Source organism: Gekko japonicus, unplaced genomic scaffold (assembly GCF_001447785.1).
Source record: "Gekko japonicus isolate JY-2015 unplaced genomic scaffold, Gekko_japonicus_V1.1 scaffold408, whole genome shotgun sequence".
Lineage (NCBI taxonomy): Eukaryota > Metazoa > Chordata > Lepidosauria > Squamata > Gekkonidae > Gekko > Gekko japonicus.
The window spans coordinates 598,621-616,399 of record NW_015163618.1 but is presented as its reverse complement, the minus strand read 5'-3'; the positions used below and the strand labels follow the sequence as shown (position 1 = coordinate 616,399).

General features: G+C 45.7%; 1 protein-coding gene across 1 annotated transcript in view; it reads left to right on the top strand.

The window, feature by feature from the left end:
• KIAA1257 (KIAA1257 ortholog) overlaps positions 1-17,779 on the top strand; it is a 63,600-nt gene that overhangs the window by 17,706 nt on the left and 28,115 nt on the right. Inside the window, exons 4-5 of the mRNA XM_015407430.1 lie at positions 1,365-1,540; positions 10,136-10,303. Of these exons, the coding sequence (XP_015262916.1) occupies positions 1,365-1,540; positions 10,136-10,303 (344 nt within the window). The remainder of the gene's footprint in view (positions 1-1,364; positions 1,541-10,135; positions 10,304-17,779) is intronic.

Sequence of the window (17,779 nt, the reverse complement as noted above, 5' to 3'; positions counted from 1 at the left end):
AAGGTTAAAGGGGAAGCTACACAGTGACAAATGAATGGTTCACCCGTACTAGTCTCTAAACTTCTACAGTAATTTGCATATTTCATTATATTCTTTATAATGCAAAACAACATAGCTCTGCTTCCTCTTTGTTCAGCTGCATTTCAAAATGTGTTTGTCAGCTGCGCTGCCATATTGTTTATGGACTGAGGGGGCACCTGCCTGACCTGCATACGACTGGGTGCCGCATTCCTTTCCCTGTCACTTTGTACCACTGTCTAGTTGTAGTGTCTTCCTATTAATCATCCGTGTGACTGGTTTCGTTTCCCAGCTGAGCTGCATCGGTTATTCCTTCCCGCCTGCGGGAATCAGGCCGATTGGCCCACGTGTGTGTGTGTGTGGGGGGGGGATGTCGTTTGAACTCTGTATATCTCAGTAAGCTTTCCCTTGTTACTCATTCCTAACAGTGCTTGTGTTCCTGACCAATAGTACTGACAATAAAGTATATGCTTCTTGGAAGACTGTGCTCCCTTTGTTTGACTGTTGGACCTGACAATGTTGAAATACTGTTAAAAGAGTCTGTCCCAGTTCTGCAAATGTGTGTTTTCAACTTGTTTTGAGTTTGATACTATCTTTCTCTTCCTCCATGAGTACAAATGCAATTCAGAATTTTTGTATAACCTGAGATGTTTATGACCATGTCAGGCATTGCTTTGATGATCTCTGGACTCCGACCACAGGAAAGCTGAAGGGCCTATCACTGCATTTTCTCTCATGCATCCCTCATTACCCTTGCTAAGACATTCATCTCTTTCCTCTGTTTTTCCTCCCCCTCCCTTTCCAACTTTAGATTGCAAGCTCCTTATATATTTGTTGCATTTCTTGGTACAGCATTAATAATTTCCGGATCCAAAGACCCATGAAATTAGTTCTGTGAATGCATGGGAGCTTCAGGCTTTGTTTTTGAACATCAGCCTCCTATCCCACTTTGAAAATTGCTTTTGAAACGGAGGGTATTTCAAAAGACAGTTAAGATGGAATGTGGGGGATCCGTTGTTTAAAGAAAAGACGTAGTGTAGTGGTTGGGTTAAGACCAAAGAGCTCCGGATTGAGATGTCCACACTGCCATGACCTTGGACCAGGCACCCTCCTTTAGTCTAACCTGCTCATAGGGTTGTTGTGAGGTTAGAGAGGAGAGATGGAACCACGAATGCTCCCCTGAGCTGCTTAGAAAGTGGGTGGGATAAAAATACATGACAGAGATAGACCAATCCTACATCATGGATTCTAAGGTGGTCTTTGGCTCCCGCTCATAATGGTATCGATCCATTCATCCTGAATAATAAATTGACTTTAAAGATTTCAAATGTTGCCCTTCTTTATAGTTGCATCAGTATTTCTGGAAGCATACCGTCTTCTGTTCAAGAAAGAACTCTCCGGGAGGCTAAACATATAAAGCAGAGATACAGTGCTGCTAAAATAAGTAGACATACAAGTTCAGCAAAGTCTGGTCTGGGGAAGTTTTCAGAACAAGGATTCAAGAGGGATAGATCAAATTCAGGTGAGTATATAAATGATCAAACTGAAATATTTAAGCCCTCTTAAGATCGTTTCCTTTAGTGTTGACCAAATTGGATGCCCTCTATGGGTACTGGGTCATTTTGTTAAGGGGCATCCCTGGCCCTCTCCCGATTTAAAGGCCTGCTCACAGAGCAGAACTGCAGTCGTCATTGTTTTCCCGATATTCTGCTCTTCCCAGTGTGCCAGATTGGAATGTGGGCACGTAGGATGTTATATCAATTCCTCAGTGTCACAACAGACAACCAGAAATATGGTGCAGGACCCTTAGCACAGGCCCCAGAGGAGCCTGTGGAAATCCCAGAGATAAAAGGAAGAACTGCAGGACCTTAGCTCAGTTATCTGTAAGTACCAAAAGTAGAACTAGAGCTAGTGGAAAATTGTAGAAACAAACCCTAAGTTTAATGAAGGACAGTTACTCAGGAGGATCCTGGAAGAGGGGCCCTCCCCAGAAACACCCCTCAAGGTAGAACTGCCCCCTTCTTAGGCCAATCTCAATAGATGGTTGGAAAAGCTGGAATTGGGGAGGGGGCATATAGAGTCTGGCCCTACAGTCCAGGAAGCTAGGTGGGTTTCCTGTGCAAACCGCACGGTACTCAAGAACCTTGGTTAATTAGATGCATGGCAAAGGGGTCTTTCTTGTTCATCCAGCAAAATTCTGCTGCCTCTCAACAACTCACAAAACTGATCAACCTTGCAGGGCTGGCATTTGGCATAAGGCTGGGGTGAATTACAATACAGAATCCCCCAACCCCCATTTCTGGCACTTTTCAGTGAGATTTGGTTATCTGTAACTAACCCCCCCCAATATACAAGTTTTGCGTAAATGATGCGTATATCATGCTTAATTTACATGTCTTAATTGGATTGCTGTATTTTGATTGGTCATGTAAGATGTATGAGTCCTTTGGATTAGGGTGTTGTTTTTTTTTTTTAAGGCAACAGAGTAGGAAAGAAATGATGGACCTGCAGGGCAGTCAGGAGTCGCTAATTGCGTAGAGGCATAAAAATGTGTGAAATTAATAAAGCTGGGGAAGCCATACGCCTGAGCATAGAATCCCTACATGAACACATGAATACTTGAACTTGCCTTATAGTGAATCAGACCCTTCCTTGGTCCATCAAGGTCAATATTGTCTACTCAGACTGGCAGCAGCTCTCCATGGTCACAAATAGCAGTCTTTCACATCTCCTACTGCCTGGTTCTTTAGCGGGAGGTGCCAGGGATTGAACCTGAGACCTTCTGCATGCCAAGAAGATGGGCTTCTACTGAGCCATGGCCCCTTTAAAAGTTTCAGAAGTTACTTCTACCTTTGATTTTTAAAGTTTCTAACCCGCATGTGTATGTATTTTATTCTTTTGTTGTTGTTGTTCAGTCGCACAGTCGAGTCCGACTCTTCGCGACCCCATGGACCAGATCCCGCCAGGCCTTCCTGTCTTCCGCCGTCTTCGGAAATTTGCTCAGTTTCATGTTCGTTGCATCTATGTCACTGTCTAACCATCTCATCCTTTGCCGTCCCCGTCTTCTTTGACCTTCAATCTTTCCCAGCATCAGGGTCTTCTCCAGTGAGTGCTCCCTTCTCATTGGGTGGCCAAAGTATTTGAGCTTCAGTTTCATTATCTGGCCTTCCAGGGAACAGTCAGGGTTGATTTCTTTTAGGATTGACTGATTTGATCTTCTTGCAGTCCAAGGGACTCTCAAGAGTCTTCTCCAGCACCATAGTTCAAAAGAATCTATTCTTCGGCGCGCAGCCTTCCTTATAGTCCAACTCTCGCAGCCATACACGATGACTGGGAATACCATTGCTTTGTCCATGCGGACTTTTGTTGGCAGGGTGATGTCTCTACTTTTTATCATGCTGTTTAGGTTCGCCATCGCTTTCCTCCTAGGGAGCAGGCGTCTTTTAATTTCATGGCTGCAGTCACAGTCTGCGGTGATCTGGGATCCCAGGAACGTGAAGTCTGTCACTACTTCCATGACTTCCCCTTCTATTTGCCATGGTTATTCTTTAGCTACATTTTAATCATATACATATTCATAGGCATCTGTAAGCAACAGTGACATGGATGTGAACCCCAGTTTAATCTGGAGACCTTGCCTTGTTCTTATCACACACTAAATTCCGTGTAATCGTTCCTGTGTGCTTTTGCTGTGATTTCTGTTCTCCAGGGACACGTTTCCTCCATGTGGTTTCTGTCTCAGAAGTTACTGCTGAAGCCTGCTGGAGTAGAGCACTCCCTGTTGGGGAGCTGAGACCTTTACTGCATCGGAAGCAAGGGAGGGGGAGCACCGGGGGTCTCTCAGGAGCTTGCTGTCATGCATGCTGATTAAGAGCTGGCATCTCTGCTTCTCATAAAAGAACAGTCCGGCTTCACCCTTTGCCATACCTGCCATGCTTGTCTTTCAGCTCTGCTTCAGTGCCTCTTTCCCATGACTCTGGGGACCCGTGACTTATGGGATCAGTTCTGCACACTGCAGCTTAATCTTCAAACTGCTTTTTCCTTTACAGCTGAGGCAGTTGGAGCCTTTTCTTCTGTATACTCCTGATGAGCATTTACATACCTTATGGGGAGTTTGCTTGGTTATTATAATTTAAGCCTGTTGAGTCGTGGTTGGATTCCTTCCTCTTTGAGCTGCTTAATGTGCTGTAATTATTTTTCCTTGTTTTCCTTTCTTTTTACCTCCCAAATAAATTAATTAGTGATACTTTCTGTGATTTGTGAGCTAAGCTAGCTGGAACAGATTAACTTTTTCTTTCGTTTAGGGGAAACATGTACTTCTTACCTCCTAATATAAACAACAAAGCACTTTTGATATATGGAATGAGCTCCGTGGCATTTTGTGTCAAGGTTTCTGACAGACTGTCTCCAGAACATTGATCATCACCTTTGCAGTAAAGCAATACTGAAGGTAAAAGGTAAAGGTTCCCTTGCTCGAAAGCCAGTCGAATCCGACTCTAGGGTTGCGGTGCTCATCTCCGTTTCAAAGCCGAAGAGCCAGCGCTGTCCGAAGACGTTTCCGTGGTCATGTGGCCGGCATGACTAAACACCAAGGCGCACGGAACGCTGTTACCTTCCCACCAAAGTGGTCCCTATTTATCTACTTGCAATTTCTTGCTTTCGAACTGCTAGGTTGGCAGGAGCTGGAACTAGAGACAGGAGCTCACCCCGTCTTGCGGCACCCGGGTCTTGAACTCCTGAACTACTGACCTTCCATAGCCTGCAGTTCAGCGTCTTAACCACTTGAGCCACCGCAGCTCCAAAGCAATACTGAAAGGAGGCAAGAAATCCTACTTTCTACAGAAAGAAGTGTTGCTCATTCCAAAATGCCAAGAACCAGGCTAAACATAAGTTTTGGCCATCATGGCCTCTAAGTAGAGGTGTGGTGGAGAGGGCTTATTCAAATGCTTGCAGTGGTTTGAAGATATGCAGTGTGGCTTTTGACTTTGTTTAACATATTGGTTCTGATTAATACTGGTTGCTTGGGTAACACTAATTATTCCTGCTCAGGGTTCCTAAAGTTGATGTTTTGAGTTGGTAACTGGAGACTGAAGTACTTATATGCCCAGGGAAATGCCGATTGCCACTTTGGGGGTCAGGAAGCAATTTTCTCCAGGCCAGTTTGGCCAAGGATCCTCAAGTTTTTTTTTGCCATCTGGTGGGCATAAAGCAGGGGTCACAGGGGGTGTATGGGGGGGAGGTAGTTGCGAATTTCCTGCATTGTGCAGAGGGTTGGACTAGATGACCCTGGAGGTGCCTTCCAACTCTATGATTCTACTGCAGGTGGTAGTACTGCTCTGTTGACCATGCAGAGTCAGAAGGCCAAGGCCTAGCCAATCCAAAAGCTTCCTACTGCTTGCCAGTGGCGTTTGCAGCATACCCTTTCAACATCTGAAGAGGTTTCTACCCTCTACACAGAGAGAGAGAGAGAGAGAGAGAGTCCATGGTAATTCATTAGATGAGGCCCCAGCCTCTGGCCCTCAAGTTCTTGCTTCAAGCCCTGGAAGCCTTGGCAGCTTCTACAGACATGTACAACAAACCACAAAGGAAAGAAGAGGCAATGGATGGTGCACCAAAGCCTCACTGTCTTGGAATGTGAACTCCTGGCTAGCCTCCCTTTCATTTCTGATATTTCATCAGATGGTGCCCAATAGTAAATGCTAGAAACATTTAAAAAGAGAAATAAAAGCAGAGAGGATTCTGATTTCTGTAACAGATAAAAAATGGATAGTTTAATAGTGTAATTGCAGATATTTATTTATTTAAAACATTTATATGCTGCCTTTCCACCCAAATACGGTGGAGAACCTCAGATCATTAAACATCTAAAACATTAAAACAGCCTTTTATGTACATACGCATATAAAATATTTGACAGTACAACTAAAAAACCCCAACAACAACCAGGAAGAAGGGCCAATAAGAGTTTACTGGGAGTCTTCACTTGCTGGTGGAGGACAATGACAGAGGGAGACAGACAAATCTCTCTACTGAGGGTGCTCCAACGTTTTGGTGCTACAACTAAGGAGGCCCTGCCTCAGGTTGTCACCCGTCTTGTGTCATGTGGCAAGGACACCCAAAGCCATATAGGGCTTTAAAGGTCAATACCAGCCCCTTGAATTGGGCCCAGAAGCAAATTGGGAGCCAGTGTAGGTGGAATAAGACTGGAGTGCTATGGTCCCTGCGACCCACGCCAGTCAACATTCTGGCCGCAGCATTCTGTACCACCTGTAGCTTGCAGACAGTTTTCAAGGACAGCCCCATGTAGAGCACACTGCAGTAATCTAATCCAGATGTTACCAGGGCATGTACCACAGTGGCAGGATCTTTCCTGCTATGTCTTATACATAAAATATCACAGGGTTGTGTGACAGGGAAAAGTGCTGTAAGAATTTAAGAAGAGCCCTGCTGGATCAGACCCGTGGCCCATCTATTCCAGTATCCTGTCTCACACTGTGGCCATCCAGTTCTTGTGGCGGTCCAGCAACAGGGCATAGAGGCTGAGGTCTTTCCCTGATGTTGCCTCCTGACACTTTCAGAGGTTTACTGCCTTTGAACGTGGAAGTTCCCTTTAGTCACCATGGCTAGCAGCCATGATAGATCTACCCTCTATGAATCCTTCTAATCCTCTTTTAAAGATGTCTGTTCCTGTGGCCATCATGACATCCTCTGGCAGCGAATTCCACATTTTAATCACTCGGTGTGTGAAGAAGTATTTTCTTTTGTCCATCTACTGCCCTTCAGCTTCATTGGATGCCCTCGAGTTCTAGTATTTCGGAAGAGGGAGAAAAAGTTCTCTTTGTCAACTTTCTCCACTCTGTGTTTATAAACGTCTGTCATGTCTCTCCTTAGTCGTCTTTTTTCTAAACGGAAAAGACTCAGACTCTTCAGCCTTTCCTCATAGGCAAGGTGCACCAACCCCCTAATCATCTCCATTACCCTCCTCTGTACTTTATAGTTTCGGTTTCCTTTGATTTTTGTAAGTGTGTATTTTGATTCATGATGAACCTGTTGTTAGACTCAAACATTTTAATTGAAAGAGATACAAGGATATTTTAATATATATATCTATATGGGGATTGTTTACACTGCTCTGAGTAAGGTGGAATGAAAAATAAAATCTGTTCTTATTTTCTAGTTAGATCTTTTACAAATTGTAGTGATGCTTCATTCATCCCTTTTGCTCTTATACTTTTTTTTGGCCCCCCGAAGGGGATTTTTTAATTGCATTTTATATAAGGACTACAAACTACAATGAAAATAGGGGAGGGGAACTACATTTAAGGAGAAAGAAAAGATAACCACTACTAACTAAAAACCCAAGAGAGGAGATCATCGAATTAGTTTGTACACAGTGCCATCCCTTTAAACGCTAACAATTTTATGAACTTACTCAGATATGCTAATATAACTTTTAAATCTTAAATTTAGCTGTTGGAAAAAGACCCCTAATCATCTCAATATTAACAACAGTATTTTCAAAGGCACAATTCAAAGTCCTTCAGCCTTCATTTTTTCTTATCCTCTCTTTTCCGCAGTTTATAAGGACTTTCAGGAGCCGCTGCCCCTTTCTCAGACAGAGAGTCCTCTCCAGAAGACCCCGAGTCCAGCTCACCACTGGACTTACTGTCCTTTTCCTCTTAATCCACCTCCTCTGGCTCACCCAACTGGATTCTCAGAAAGTCCCGTGCTTTGGAAACAGAGTCAATCTTTTCTTTTTTGTCCTGAAGTTTGAAGGTTACGCCCTCTGGATATAACCACCGGTAGCTAATTGCATTTGTTTGAAGAAAAAGAATTAAATCTTTATATTTCTTTCTCCTTTGTCTTATTTCAAATGGGATATCTTTTAGAATCCTGATGGTACTGTCCCGATTTTCAAGGATGTCCCCGCCGTCGCTCTCAGGATACAATCCCTCACGTGCCTCTTCGAGAATCTCATTACTATTTCCCCAGGCAGATTATTCTTCTTTATGTATACGGAATAGGACCTGTAGGCCACATCAGTTTCTCTCATGAGATAGTCCACCTTCAAATCTGTCACTGGGGCCAATGCTTCGCTCATCATTTGCTTCAGATTCTGACCCTTAGTCTCTGGGACACCTTGGAAACGAAGGACCAGGTTTGCCTTCTCCATTTGTAGTTGTAAAAGCTGTTCTTCTGTTGAAATTTGCTTCTTTTCCAATTTTTGTACCTTTTTCTTCACCTTTTGAGCAGTGGCGTCAACTTCTTTCACTTTCTCAGCTGTTTGTTCCGTAATTTTAAGAGTCTCGTTCAATTGTGTCTGCCGAGTAGTGATACATTGGTTCATTGTTGACAGCTGTTCCTTGAGATTAGTCATCTGGTCCAGCAAGGGGTGCAGGGACTCTGCCAACGTTTCGGCCAACTCGGTGGTTCCTTCCGGTCGTGGACTCTCAGCTACTTTCGCTTTTAAAAGTTTCTCCTTCTCCGTCCTCTTCCCCACCATCTTTATGAGTTGTTTACTTTCGCAAAAATTAGCAAAATCTCTGAATATGCGCTCAAACGCTCATACACGCCTTGGTAAGTCTTTCCCAACAGGTTTCATCGCTTTTGTTTCCGCTCCCCCCCCCCGGTCTTGCTTTTAAGTTTATGCGCATGGGAGGGGTCCCTCCCCCGCTCGCTTTACTTTCTAGTCCATGGGGTAGGGTTTTTTTTTAATTGCAAATACGCTTTAATCCGACTCACAGTTCATCTTTGGTCATACGACCTCGTTTAGCCTCCGTTTTAACCGCTCGATCTCCAGCGCTTGCCCCAGTCAGCGTCGCTTCTTCCATTCGGACACTCAGCAGGAGGACCATCGGGACGGAGAAGCGCCTCGATTCCCCAGCATTGCGCTGGCGAAGAGGCGACCTCTCAAAAGTCCCCTGGCTTCGAGCCTTTCAGCCAGGCTCCATGGGAGGTAGTGATTCCTCGCCCCCCTCCTTTCTGCTGGTGCACAGCTTTTACCCCCCGGGAGGTCTGGGAGGTGAGTCTGCTCGGCGTGCTGCCATAGACCGGAAACCCCTTTTGCTCTTATAATTTGTATAGCTGTTGTTGTGGGGCTTCAGTCACCGGGATAACCCAAAAAGGACATCTCGCTTTCCCCTCAGTCTCTACACTCAGCCCTATTATCAGTCAGGGGTGAAGAATTGCAATTTACCCACACAAACAGAAATGGCATACTGTTGGACTAATGAAAATTTATTATTTATGTAGGTAATTTAGAAACATTCAAGCCAATGTAGCTTGTGAGTCTTCTTCCACTTGTCAAGCGGAGAGGAAGATGTTGGAGGTGTTTATTAATCTCATGGTCTTCAAAGATAGTGGATAAATATAAAGGTCCATTGTCCTAGTTGCCCTATCTTGGGCGAGTAGGATTGCTGCACTCCTGAATAATTTTCTTCTCCCTCAGCAACAACAGAATTATGTTTGGAAGAGTTAATTAGTGTTTACTTTTGGGGGTACCTTTGCAAATGGGAAGTTTCTTAAACTAGTCCCCTTTGCTACCGTGATCCCAGTTTGTTTGGGCCAGTCTTCTGTCTGAGGCAGCATCCCATTATTCCAGGCAAATAATTGCAGCATTCTTTAAAAGCTGTCTCATCATGAGAAAAATTGATTTCTGTAATGAGATGTTTGTTTTTGCTTTGATATGTCTGAACTTGGCTTACACTCCTGTAAGAAGAGTAAAAGCTCTGTTTGGGTATCTGCAACCATAGTTGTGCTTTTGTGGATCTGTGTTCCTTTCTTTTGCTTATCTGAAAGAGAGTGAGGGGAACACCCATTTCTTTCCCAACTGAAATGTGGGGAGAAGGATATTGCTACAAGCAGAGAGGTTCTTTTGACTGGACATAGGAGTTAGCAAATGAATAGACTTTACCTGTGTGTAACTGCCTTTAATTCCCATGTGTAAGGTAATCTGGTAGTGTTGCACCCCCTCTAGCTGGACTGGGTTGGTGTCCCTGTGTCCCAAAGGCTTGCCAGAATATTGGCAAGCCTAGAAGATCAAACAACTGCTTTCTTAAACATGTTTAACCAATATTAGTTACCTTTGCAAGGTTTAAAAAAAATCTTTTTCCTCCAGTATTTGTTCAGATACTTGAAAAGAAAAGCAAACGAAAAAGCATTTCTGCTGCTGTAGAAAAGAGACCGATATCTCGTAAAACACCCCCTAAAGAAGCTGGTGCACAAGCACACTTGAGGAAATATGGAATAGCATTTATTCAGCTGGACCTCATGCCTCTCCTGGCAGGTATTTTTATTTTTGTTCAGTATTGGTTTTTTAAAAAGTGCACTATACCTTTTAAAAAAAAATCAGTTCTTCAGAAAGCAGAAGGGAAGTTATTGTGAAAAATGGATGAAAATTTCTGGCAAAGAGACTTCCACGGGACAGGAAATATATGACTGATCCCATCCAGTGTCTAACACAGTTTTTGCTTTGTGTCTAGAAAATGGCTGATATCTTGCTGTCCTGAGGATCTAGAAATTCTGGTATTGTTTGACTGAAATAGAACAAATGTGCAAATATGTTTGCAAAACATACTAGGTCCCTCAGATGTCTATGAACTGATTGCAGTCTACAAACAAACAGAAAGGTTGTTAAACATGGCCCAGTGGCAACAACCTTTTGCTTATTGTGAACTTATTGCCTGCGCCAGGTTATATTAGTCGTTTGCACACAGGCAACGAGGGACAGACTCTTTTTTTAGTTTACAAAAGCTTTTATTTAATGGTCACTTGGTAGGGATCCCAACCACTGGCAAGTTACTGTTTACAAGTTTTTAAACAGAGAAGGGGGCAGATTAATGGTATGGGGGGTTCTGTCCTCTTGTGCAAATGAAACAGGCTTGGATACTTTTCTTCATCGTGTGCTGCTCTATTTAGTGTGGAAATGGTCTTCCAGTGCACAGCATAATGTTCTTCTTGTGCTAGACACTTCCTGCACATTGAAAAGTGCTGGTCTTACATGCGCAGGAGGCACCTAGAACAGAACCTCTGCCAGAGTTGCAGAAGCAAGGTATAGCATCTAAGTTATAGTCTACAGTCACATGGTCACATATGCAGAATATAGTTCTCCGGTGGTCCTGGGAGTAGGGCAGTCCTTAACTCCTTACTCCTGGGATTAGCTCCTCCCCTTCCGCAGGCAGGGTTGGCCAAACTTGATCCTGGAGGGGAGGGGCTTGTCCTCTGGCTCCCAGTCTTACCGGCCCTGCCTTTGGAGCAGGACGTCTAGCTGTGCTCTAAGGAGCACGAAGATCCTGGCAGAAGAAAAAATGAAATAAAGAAGCAAGAAGTGAGGTGTTAGGGAGGCGGGGAAAGGTGTTTCTGCCTCTCCACCCCTCCTGGACCCACAGGTGGAACCGTAGGGAGTGGCTGCCTGCAGCATTGGGAGACCCCCAGTCAGTCGCGGTAGCCGGGGAACTCGCCTCCATCGATGCATGGGGCTGCCTGTTGCCACTGAAGGTTCCTGCTCCCCTGCTCAGTTTTGGAAGCTCTGAGCCTGGCCTGGCGAGAAGCGGAGGTGAAATGTGCGCGGGTGGCACGGCTTGAGCCGGCACGATCCCATATGGGGCTGGAGTCTTGTCTTCGCGCCTGCAGCATAGATGACCGGGCGGCTTGGTGGCTTCAGTCAAGTCATACTGCTTCTGAAGCACGATAGGGGGATTTGGGGCATGGGGGGAGCCAGGTGATTCAGGCTGGATCCTGTGGGCTGGCCTAGTTTGCGCTTCCATGTGGAGGCTCCCAACCTCCCCCCCCCCGCCCATCCCCTGTAGCTGGCGAGTGTGCAGAGTTGGGTGGCTGCATGATGCCTTTTCCTTCAGAGCCCTGGGGATAGGAATGGGGCAGAAGGTTGTGTTTTCCACCAGGTTGGGAAGGATGTGTTGTTTGTGTTTCATTTCCTCCCTCTATGGGGCTGGAAGTGAAAGGAAAAATGGCAGGAAGGGCAGCCATTCAGTGACTCAGGGTGATGGTGGGCTACTTTCACTTTCAGAGTCGAAGAAAATAGCAGACAAGGCTGACCCTTTGAGTTCCTTCTCCCTAGATGGTATAGAGGCTTCCCAAATTTCCAAAAAGGATGTTTAGGGTTTGGAACTACCCAGGGAGGAAGCTCAGACTAAATCTTCTCTCCTGACTAAAGAAGAGTATGATATGTCAACGGACAGCTTCCACTCAACCCACGGGGAAAAGAGGCATGGAGACAGCAGTCCTCCCCCTAGAAAGAAGGACAGGAAAACCTCCTCTAAAGAGGGGGGGGGGAGGGAAATCAGTCCTCTATTCAGTAACATTGAGGAGGACTCTGAAGCCGATGTCTTTGTCTCAGCCAAGGAGGAGGGTCCCTCCTTTCCAATCTAGACTTTTCTCTCAGGTGTTATACCATATGTTGTTGCCAAAGGTGTTGAGAGTGCTGCAGCGCTCTCATACTCCTAAGACCGAGGAAGACACAGAGGCGGCGGACTTCCCTGTTGGGTCTGACAAAGCCATTCCCAAACCAAACTCTAAAGCAACAGGGGTACCTCTGCCTGCCTTTTTCTATGTCTTCCCAAAGGCAATTGTGACAAGCATGATTTTAAAAAAATCACACTCCCTACGAAGGGATTTTGAAGCCTGAGCCAGTTCCCTGCGAGCGGCTGCCACGAGGTCCTTATTTGCTAGAGCAGCATATATTTGGGCTTCAGACCTTATGGCGGTGGGCAGGGCATACCTAAGAGTCTGAAGGGCGAGTTGAAGAAGGTAGCCTTGACTACAGCCTTTGCAACAGATGCCTCCCTGGATGCACTCCAGCTTGCTGCTGGGGCGATGGCCTGTTGTGTGACAATTAGGTGCAATACGTGGTTCAGAAATTGGGGATGCAGACCCATCGGCCAGAGCGCAGGTGGCAGCAGTGCCATTTAAGGGAGTTAATCTGTTTGGTGCAGGCTTGAACAGATTTCTTGTTGAGGACGAGGACATGAAGAGAGTCCTGGTTTCAAGGAAAACGTGAAGTGAGAACTAAGAGGTGTTTTCAGTCCTTTCAAGACTTGAGGCAAGATGACAGACAAGTTTACAATAGTGCGTTTACGGGCAGATGGTAGCATAGAGCTAGGGTTCGAGAACCCAGCCTTTGCAGAAAAAGCAGGACAGAACCCAAAGGCTCACAAGAAGGGAACCACAGCATGACTATGCTGGGACCCTATGGCTAAAAAAAGTGGGGGGCCCTTTGTAGTGGTTCTTTCACCAGTGGCACCGGACAGTCACAGACAAGTGGGTGCTGGAGACGGTGACTCATGACTACTTTCTGGAGTCCGAGAGGTACCCTCCATGTCAAAAGGTACCCTCCATGCCATACCCTCTGGAACTGCCAAAAGAAAAAAATCACCCAAGGAACAAACACCATCTGATAGATAGATAGATAGATAGATAGATAGATAGATGGATGGATGGATGGATGGATGGATGGATGGATGGATGGATGGATGGATGGATGGATGGATAGATGGATAGATAGATAGATAGATAGATAGATAGATAGATAGATAGATAGATAGATAGATAGATAGATATAAAAAAGAGGGTCTTACACCATCTTCTCGGCATTGGGGCCATAGAACGAGTACCAGAAGGGGAGACGTCGCAAGGGGTATACTCCATCTTCTTTATGATTCCCAAGAAAAAATGGGGATGTCGGAGTTCTAGATCTCAAGTGGTAGAACAGATATCTAAAGACCAGAACGTTCAAGATGGAGACACTGAGGTCAATTCTCTCTACCTTACAGAGGGAAGAGTTTGCATGGTTTCATTCGTTCTGGTGGATGCCTATTTTCACATCCCGATCCAGGATGGGCATCGTGAGTTCCTGTGTTTTGCTTGTCGGGGGTGACATTTTTAGTACTGGGCCCTCCTGTTTGGATTTAAGTCATCGTCAAGGGTCTTTGCCAAAGATTTGGTGATGCTGATAGAGTTCTTGAGGATGGAGGGCGTGTCCCTGTTTTCGTATCTTGATGACAATCCTGCTAAAGGCACCTTCGTTACAATGCAGGTGCTCAGGGCACATGGTTTAGTGATCATTGTGGAGAACACTGTCCTAGTACCATCCCAGGCCTTAAATCACCTGGGTGTGTTAATTCACTTGGCAAGGGAGAGAGTCTTCCTGTCTCAGGAGAGGCAGCAGAAATTTGTGCAATTGTTATTCCAGGAGCTACTAGCTCCATCAATGGAGCTGATGTCTCTGGCCTGCGTATTGGGAATGTTGGTCTCCTGTCAAGGTGTAGTGCTTTGGGCCAGGTTCCACACTCGACCACTTCAGAGTTCTCTCCTTAGTACCAGGAGGAGATAGCGCACAGGAGGGTAATGAAAGTAGTGTTGCCAACGTTGGTGAAACTACAGCTACGATGGTGGCTGGAACCAACCAGATTTTTGGTGTGTATGCACCTGAGGGACTCCAAGAGAACAGCAGTAACCACAGATGCCAGCCTGTTTGGCAGGGGAGCACTCTCCTTGGGCAACATGACACAAGGGCCTTGGTCAGCAGAAGAATCGACCAGAAGCATCAATTTCCTGGAATTGAGAGCAATAAATCTGGTCCTGGTTCGGTTTCAGAGACATTTAGCTGGCCATCATGTTCTCCTTCAGACGGTCAATATGACAGCAACAGCCTTTATCAACAAAAAGGGTGGCACCCGTTTCAAAAAACTGGACCAGGAAGAGGTGATGGACTGGGCAGAGGCCCATCTTCTATCTCTCAAGCTGGTCATGTGGCTGGTTGGGAGAATTTTCTAGTAGATTAGTTGAGTCGGCAGATGGTGGACCAGTTAGAGTGATCACTGCTCAAGACAGTATCCCGCCAGAGATGCCAGAGGTTCAGAACATCAGAGGTAGACCTGTTCGCGACGGATCAAATCAGACAACTGGGATGTTTCGTTTCAAAGTCAAGAAGTCCAGAAGCTATTGGTATGGATGCTCTGAGCCAAGGGGTCTTCTGTATGCATTCCTACTGTTTCCGTTAATTCCAAGGGGGATACAGGTGATGGTGGAACAGAAGGCAGATCTGATCCTAGCCATGCCCTTCTGGTTGAGGAGGGCATGGTTTCAAGATCTCCTGAAGTTTCAGTAAGGGACCCATGGCGGTTGCCATCATGGGCCAATCTACTAACGCAGGGGACGTCGGTGCTCCCGAGTCCGGACATGCTGGAGTTAGCAGCCTGGAGATTGAAAGGCGACAGCTAAAGGACATGGGCTATGAGGAGGGGGTGGTTGCCACTCTGCTAGCCTCTAGGAAAAAGTCCACAAATTCTGTGTATAGTAGAACTTGGCAGCTGTTTCAGTCTTGGTGCAAGGAGCGCGAAGTAAACCCTCTTTTGGCTATGGTGGGGGATATTCTGCCATTCCTTCAGCAAGGGTTAGCATAGGGGCTGAGCACAAGTACTCTAAAGAGACAGGTGGCGGCCTTTTTTGATGTTAGGGGGTCAAGAAAGGTACCTCATTGGTTCAGCATCCATGTATCAAATGCTTCCTGAGAGGAACTTTGCTTATTAACTCAACGCAAATTCATAGGTTTTTCCACATGGGATCTAAATACAGTCTTGAGGGTTTCTGTAGTGAACCCTTTGAGCCTGTGGCATCCTGCCTGGTAAAAGAACTGGCCATTAATACAGTTTTTCTGATGAGGATTACCTTGGCGCGTTGGGTATCTGTATTGAAGGCATTTTGGTACACAGCTGTGTTTTTTTCCTACAGATAAGGTGGTCCTTTAGTCAGACCCAGCTTTCATTCTTAAGGTTATTTCATCTTCTCACAGGTCAGAGGACATTGTGCTTCCCTCTTATTGCCCAGACCTCAAACATGACGTGGAAAAGGTTGGGCATAAACTGGACGTGCGTAGGGCCCTGAGTTACTATGTGGATAGGACTAAGGGGTGGAGGACAACAGAGTCTCTGTTTGTGTCCTTTTGGAAATCAATCATGGGTGAAGTCTTTTTCTACCTTTACACTGAGTAGGTGGATCAGGGGATGTATTGTTGAGGTCTACAAGGCGCAGGGTTTTGAACCCCCCAGGGGGATTACTGAACACTCTTTGCGGGGGGTAACCACATCGGCAGTGTTTAGAGGTTTCCGTCCTTGGACTTAATTTGTAGGGTGGATACCTGGAAGACTACTCATTCCTTTACTAGGCATTTTCAGATAGGTAAGCTGACTTCCGCTGAGGCGGTGCTTGGCAGAAGGGTACTTCAACGTGCCCTGTGAGGCCCCGAAGTCGTTGGATCCACCCTGGGGAGTACTGCTCTTTTATGTCCCAGGAGTAAGGAGTTAAGGACTGCCCCACTCCCAGGACCACCGGAGAACGGAACATTTTATTCACTTACCGTGAAGCTTCCTTCTCGGTGGTCCAGGAGTGGGGCAGTCCTGCCTGCCCTGGTTGAGGGAGCAGCTTCCAGGTCTTATCAGGGACTGTTTTTTGCCTTGACGGGCAGTTTTTTGAGTGCACCCTTGTTGTGTTGGAAACAATTTCTAGTGGTGAGTAATGCTGAAAGTCTGTATGTTCTGGTTCATATTCTGTTCAAATACAGTTTTATGTTTACTGTTAGACGGTCTGTGGTATATCACTTGTTCCCGTTTTTGGGAGGAGTTGTTGGTTTGGTGGCAGTGTTTTCCAACAGATCGTGGGGAGTCATGTGGCTTGGTGACCGACTGGGGAGCCAGAGGACAAGCCCCTCCCCTCCAGGATCAAGTTTGGCCGGCTCTGCTTGTGGAAGGGGAGGAGCTAATCCCAGGAGTAAGGAGAAGGACTGCCCCACTACCGGACCACTGAGAAGGAAGCTTCACGGTAAGTGAATAAAATCTTCTGTTCCATGCAGAAGCTCTGTTTCAAGCAGTGTGCGTGGAAGGAAATTTACTGCAGCTAGAAAAAATCATTTAAGGCTGCCTGATGAAGTCTGTCATTTCCTGTCACTTTTAAAAACACTAGTGTGAATGACAAGGTGAGCAGTTAATTTGGGGTTTGAGGGAAAGAAGTTGACTTTATGTTGTATACATTTTTCTCAGTTTATGATCCTGCCCTGCCAAAATATCACATCATTCGGATATACTGCTGAGCACCTTACTCCTATTCTCAGTAGTTCTGAACCTTCATTTTGTACCAGCAGCATGCCTGGTTCTGTACAGAATGCAGGAATGACATCATGTATATTCAGAAGTCCAAATGAGAAAGATAGGGCAAAGGTAAAGACAAAGGTGGTGAGGAGTTATGACTGAGATTCAGAAGGCTATTTCCTAATTGGAGATTTCACTCTTGGAAACCATGTTTGATAACAGTGACCCATTGATGCCTACTGTGAATTGGTCCCTACTGTCAAATCAGCCTGGAAAGAAAGTGGAGGACAGTGCACTAGTTTTGTGTAGTGGTTAAGAGTGGTGCGCTTGATTCCCCACTCTTCCATGTGCAGCCAGCTGGGTGACCTTGGATCAGTCACAGTTCTCTCAGAGCTGTTCTTTCAAGAGCAGTTCTCTCAGCGCTCTTTTAGCCCCACCTACCTCACAGGGTGTCTGTTGTGGGGAGAGGAAGGGAAGGAGATCGTAAGCATCTCTGAGTGAAAAGTGGGGTATAAATCCACCTCTTCTTCTTTAAGGACATGATGATGACACAGTCATCACAGAAATGAGGACTATAATTTGGTTATATAATGTTCATTGGATGGTGCCCGAGTGGGCAAAGTGAGGGACTAGAAAGAAAATGACGCGTGTACTAAATGTGG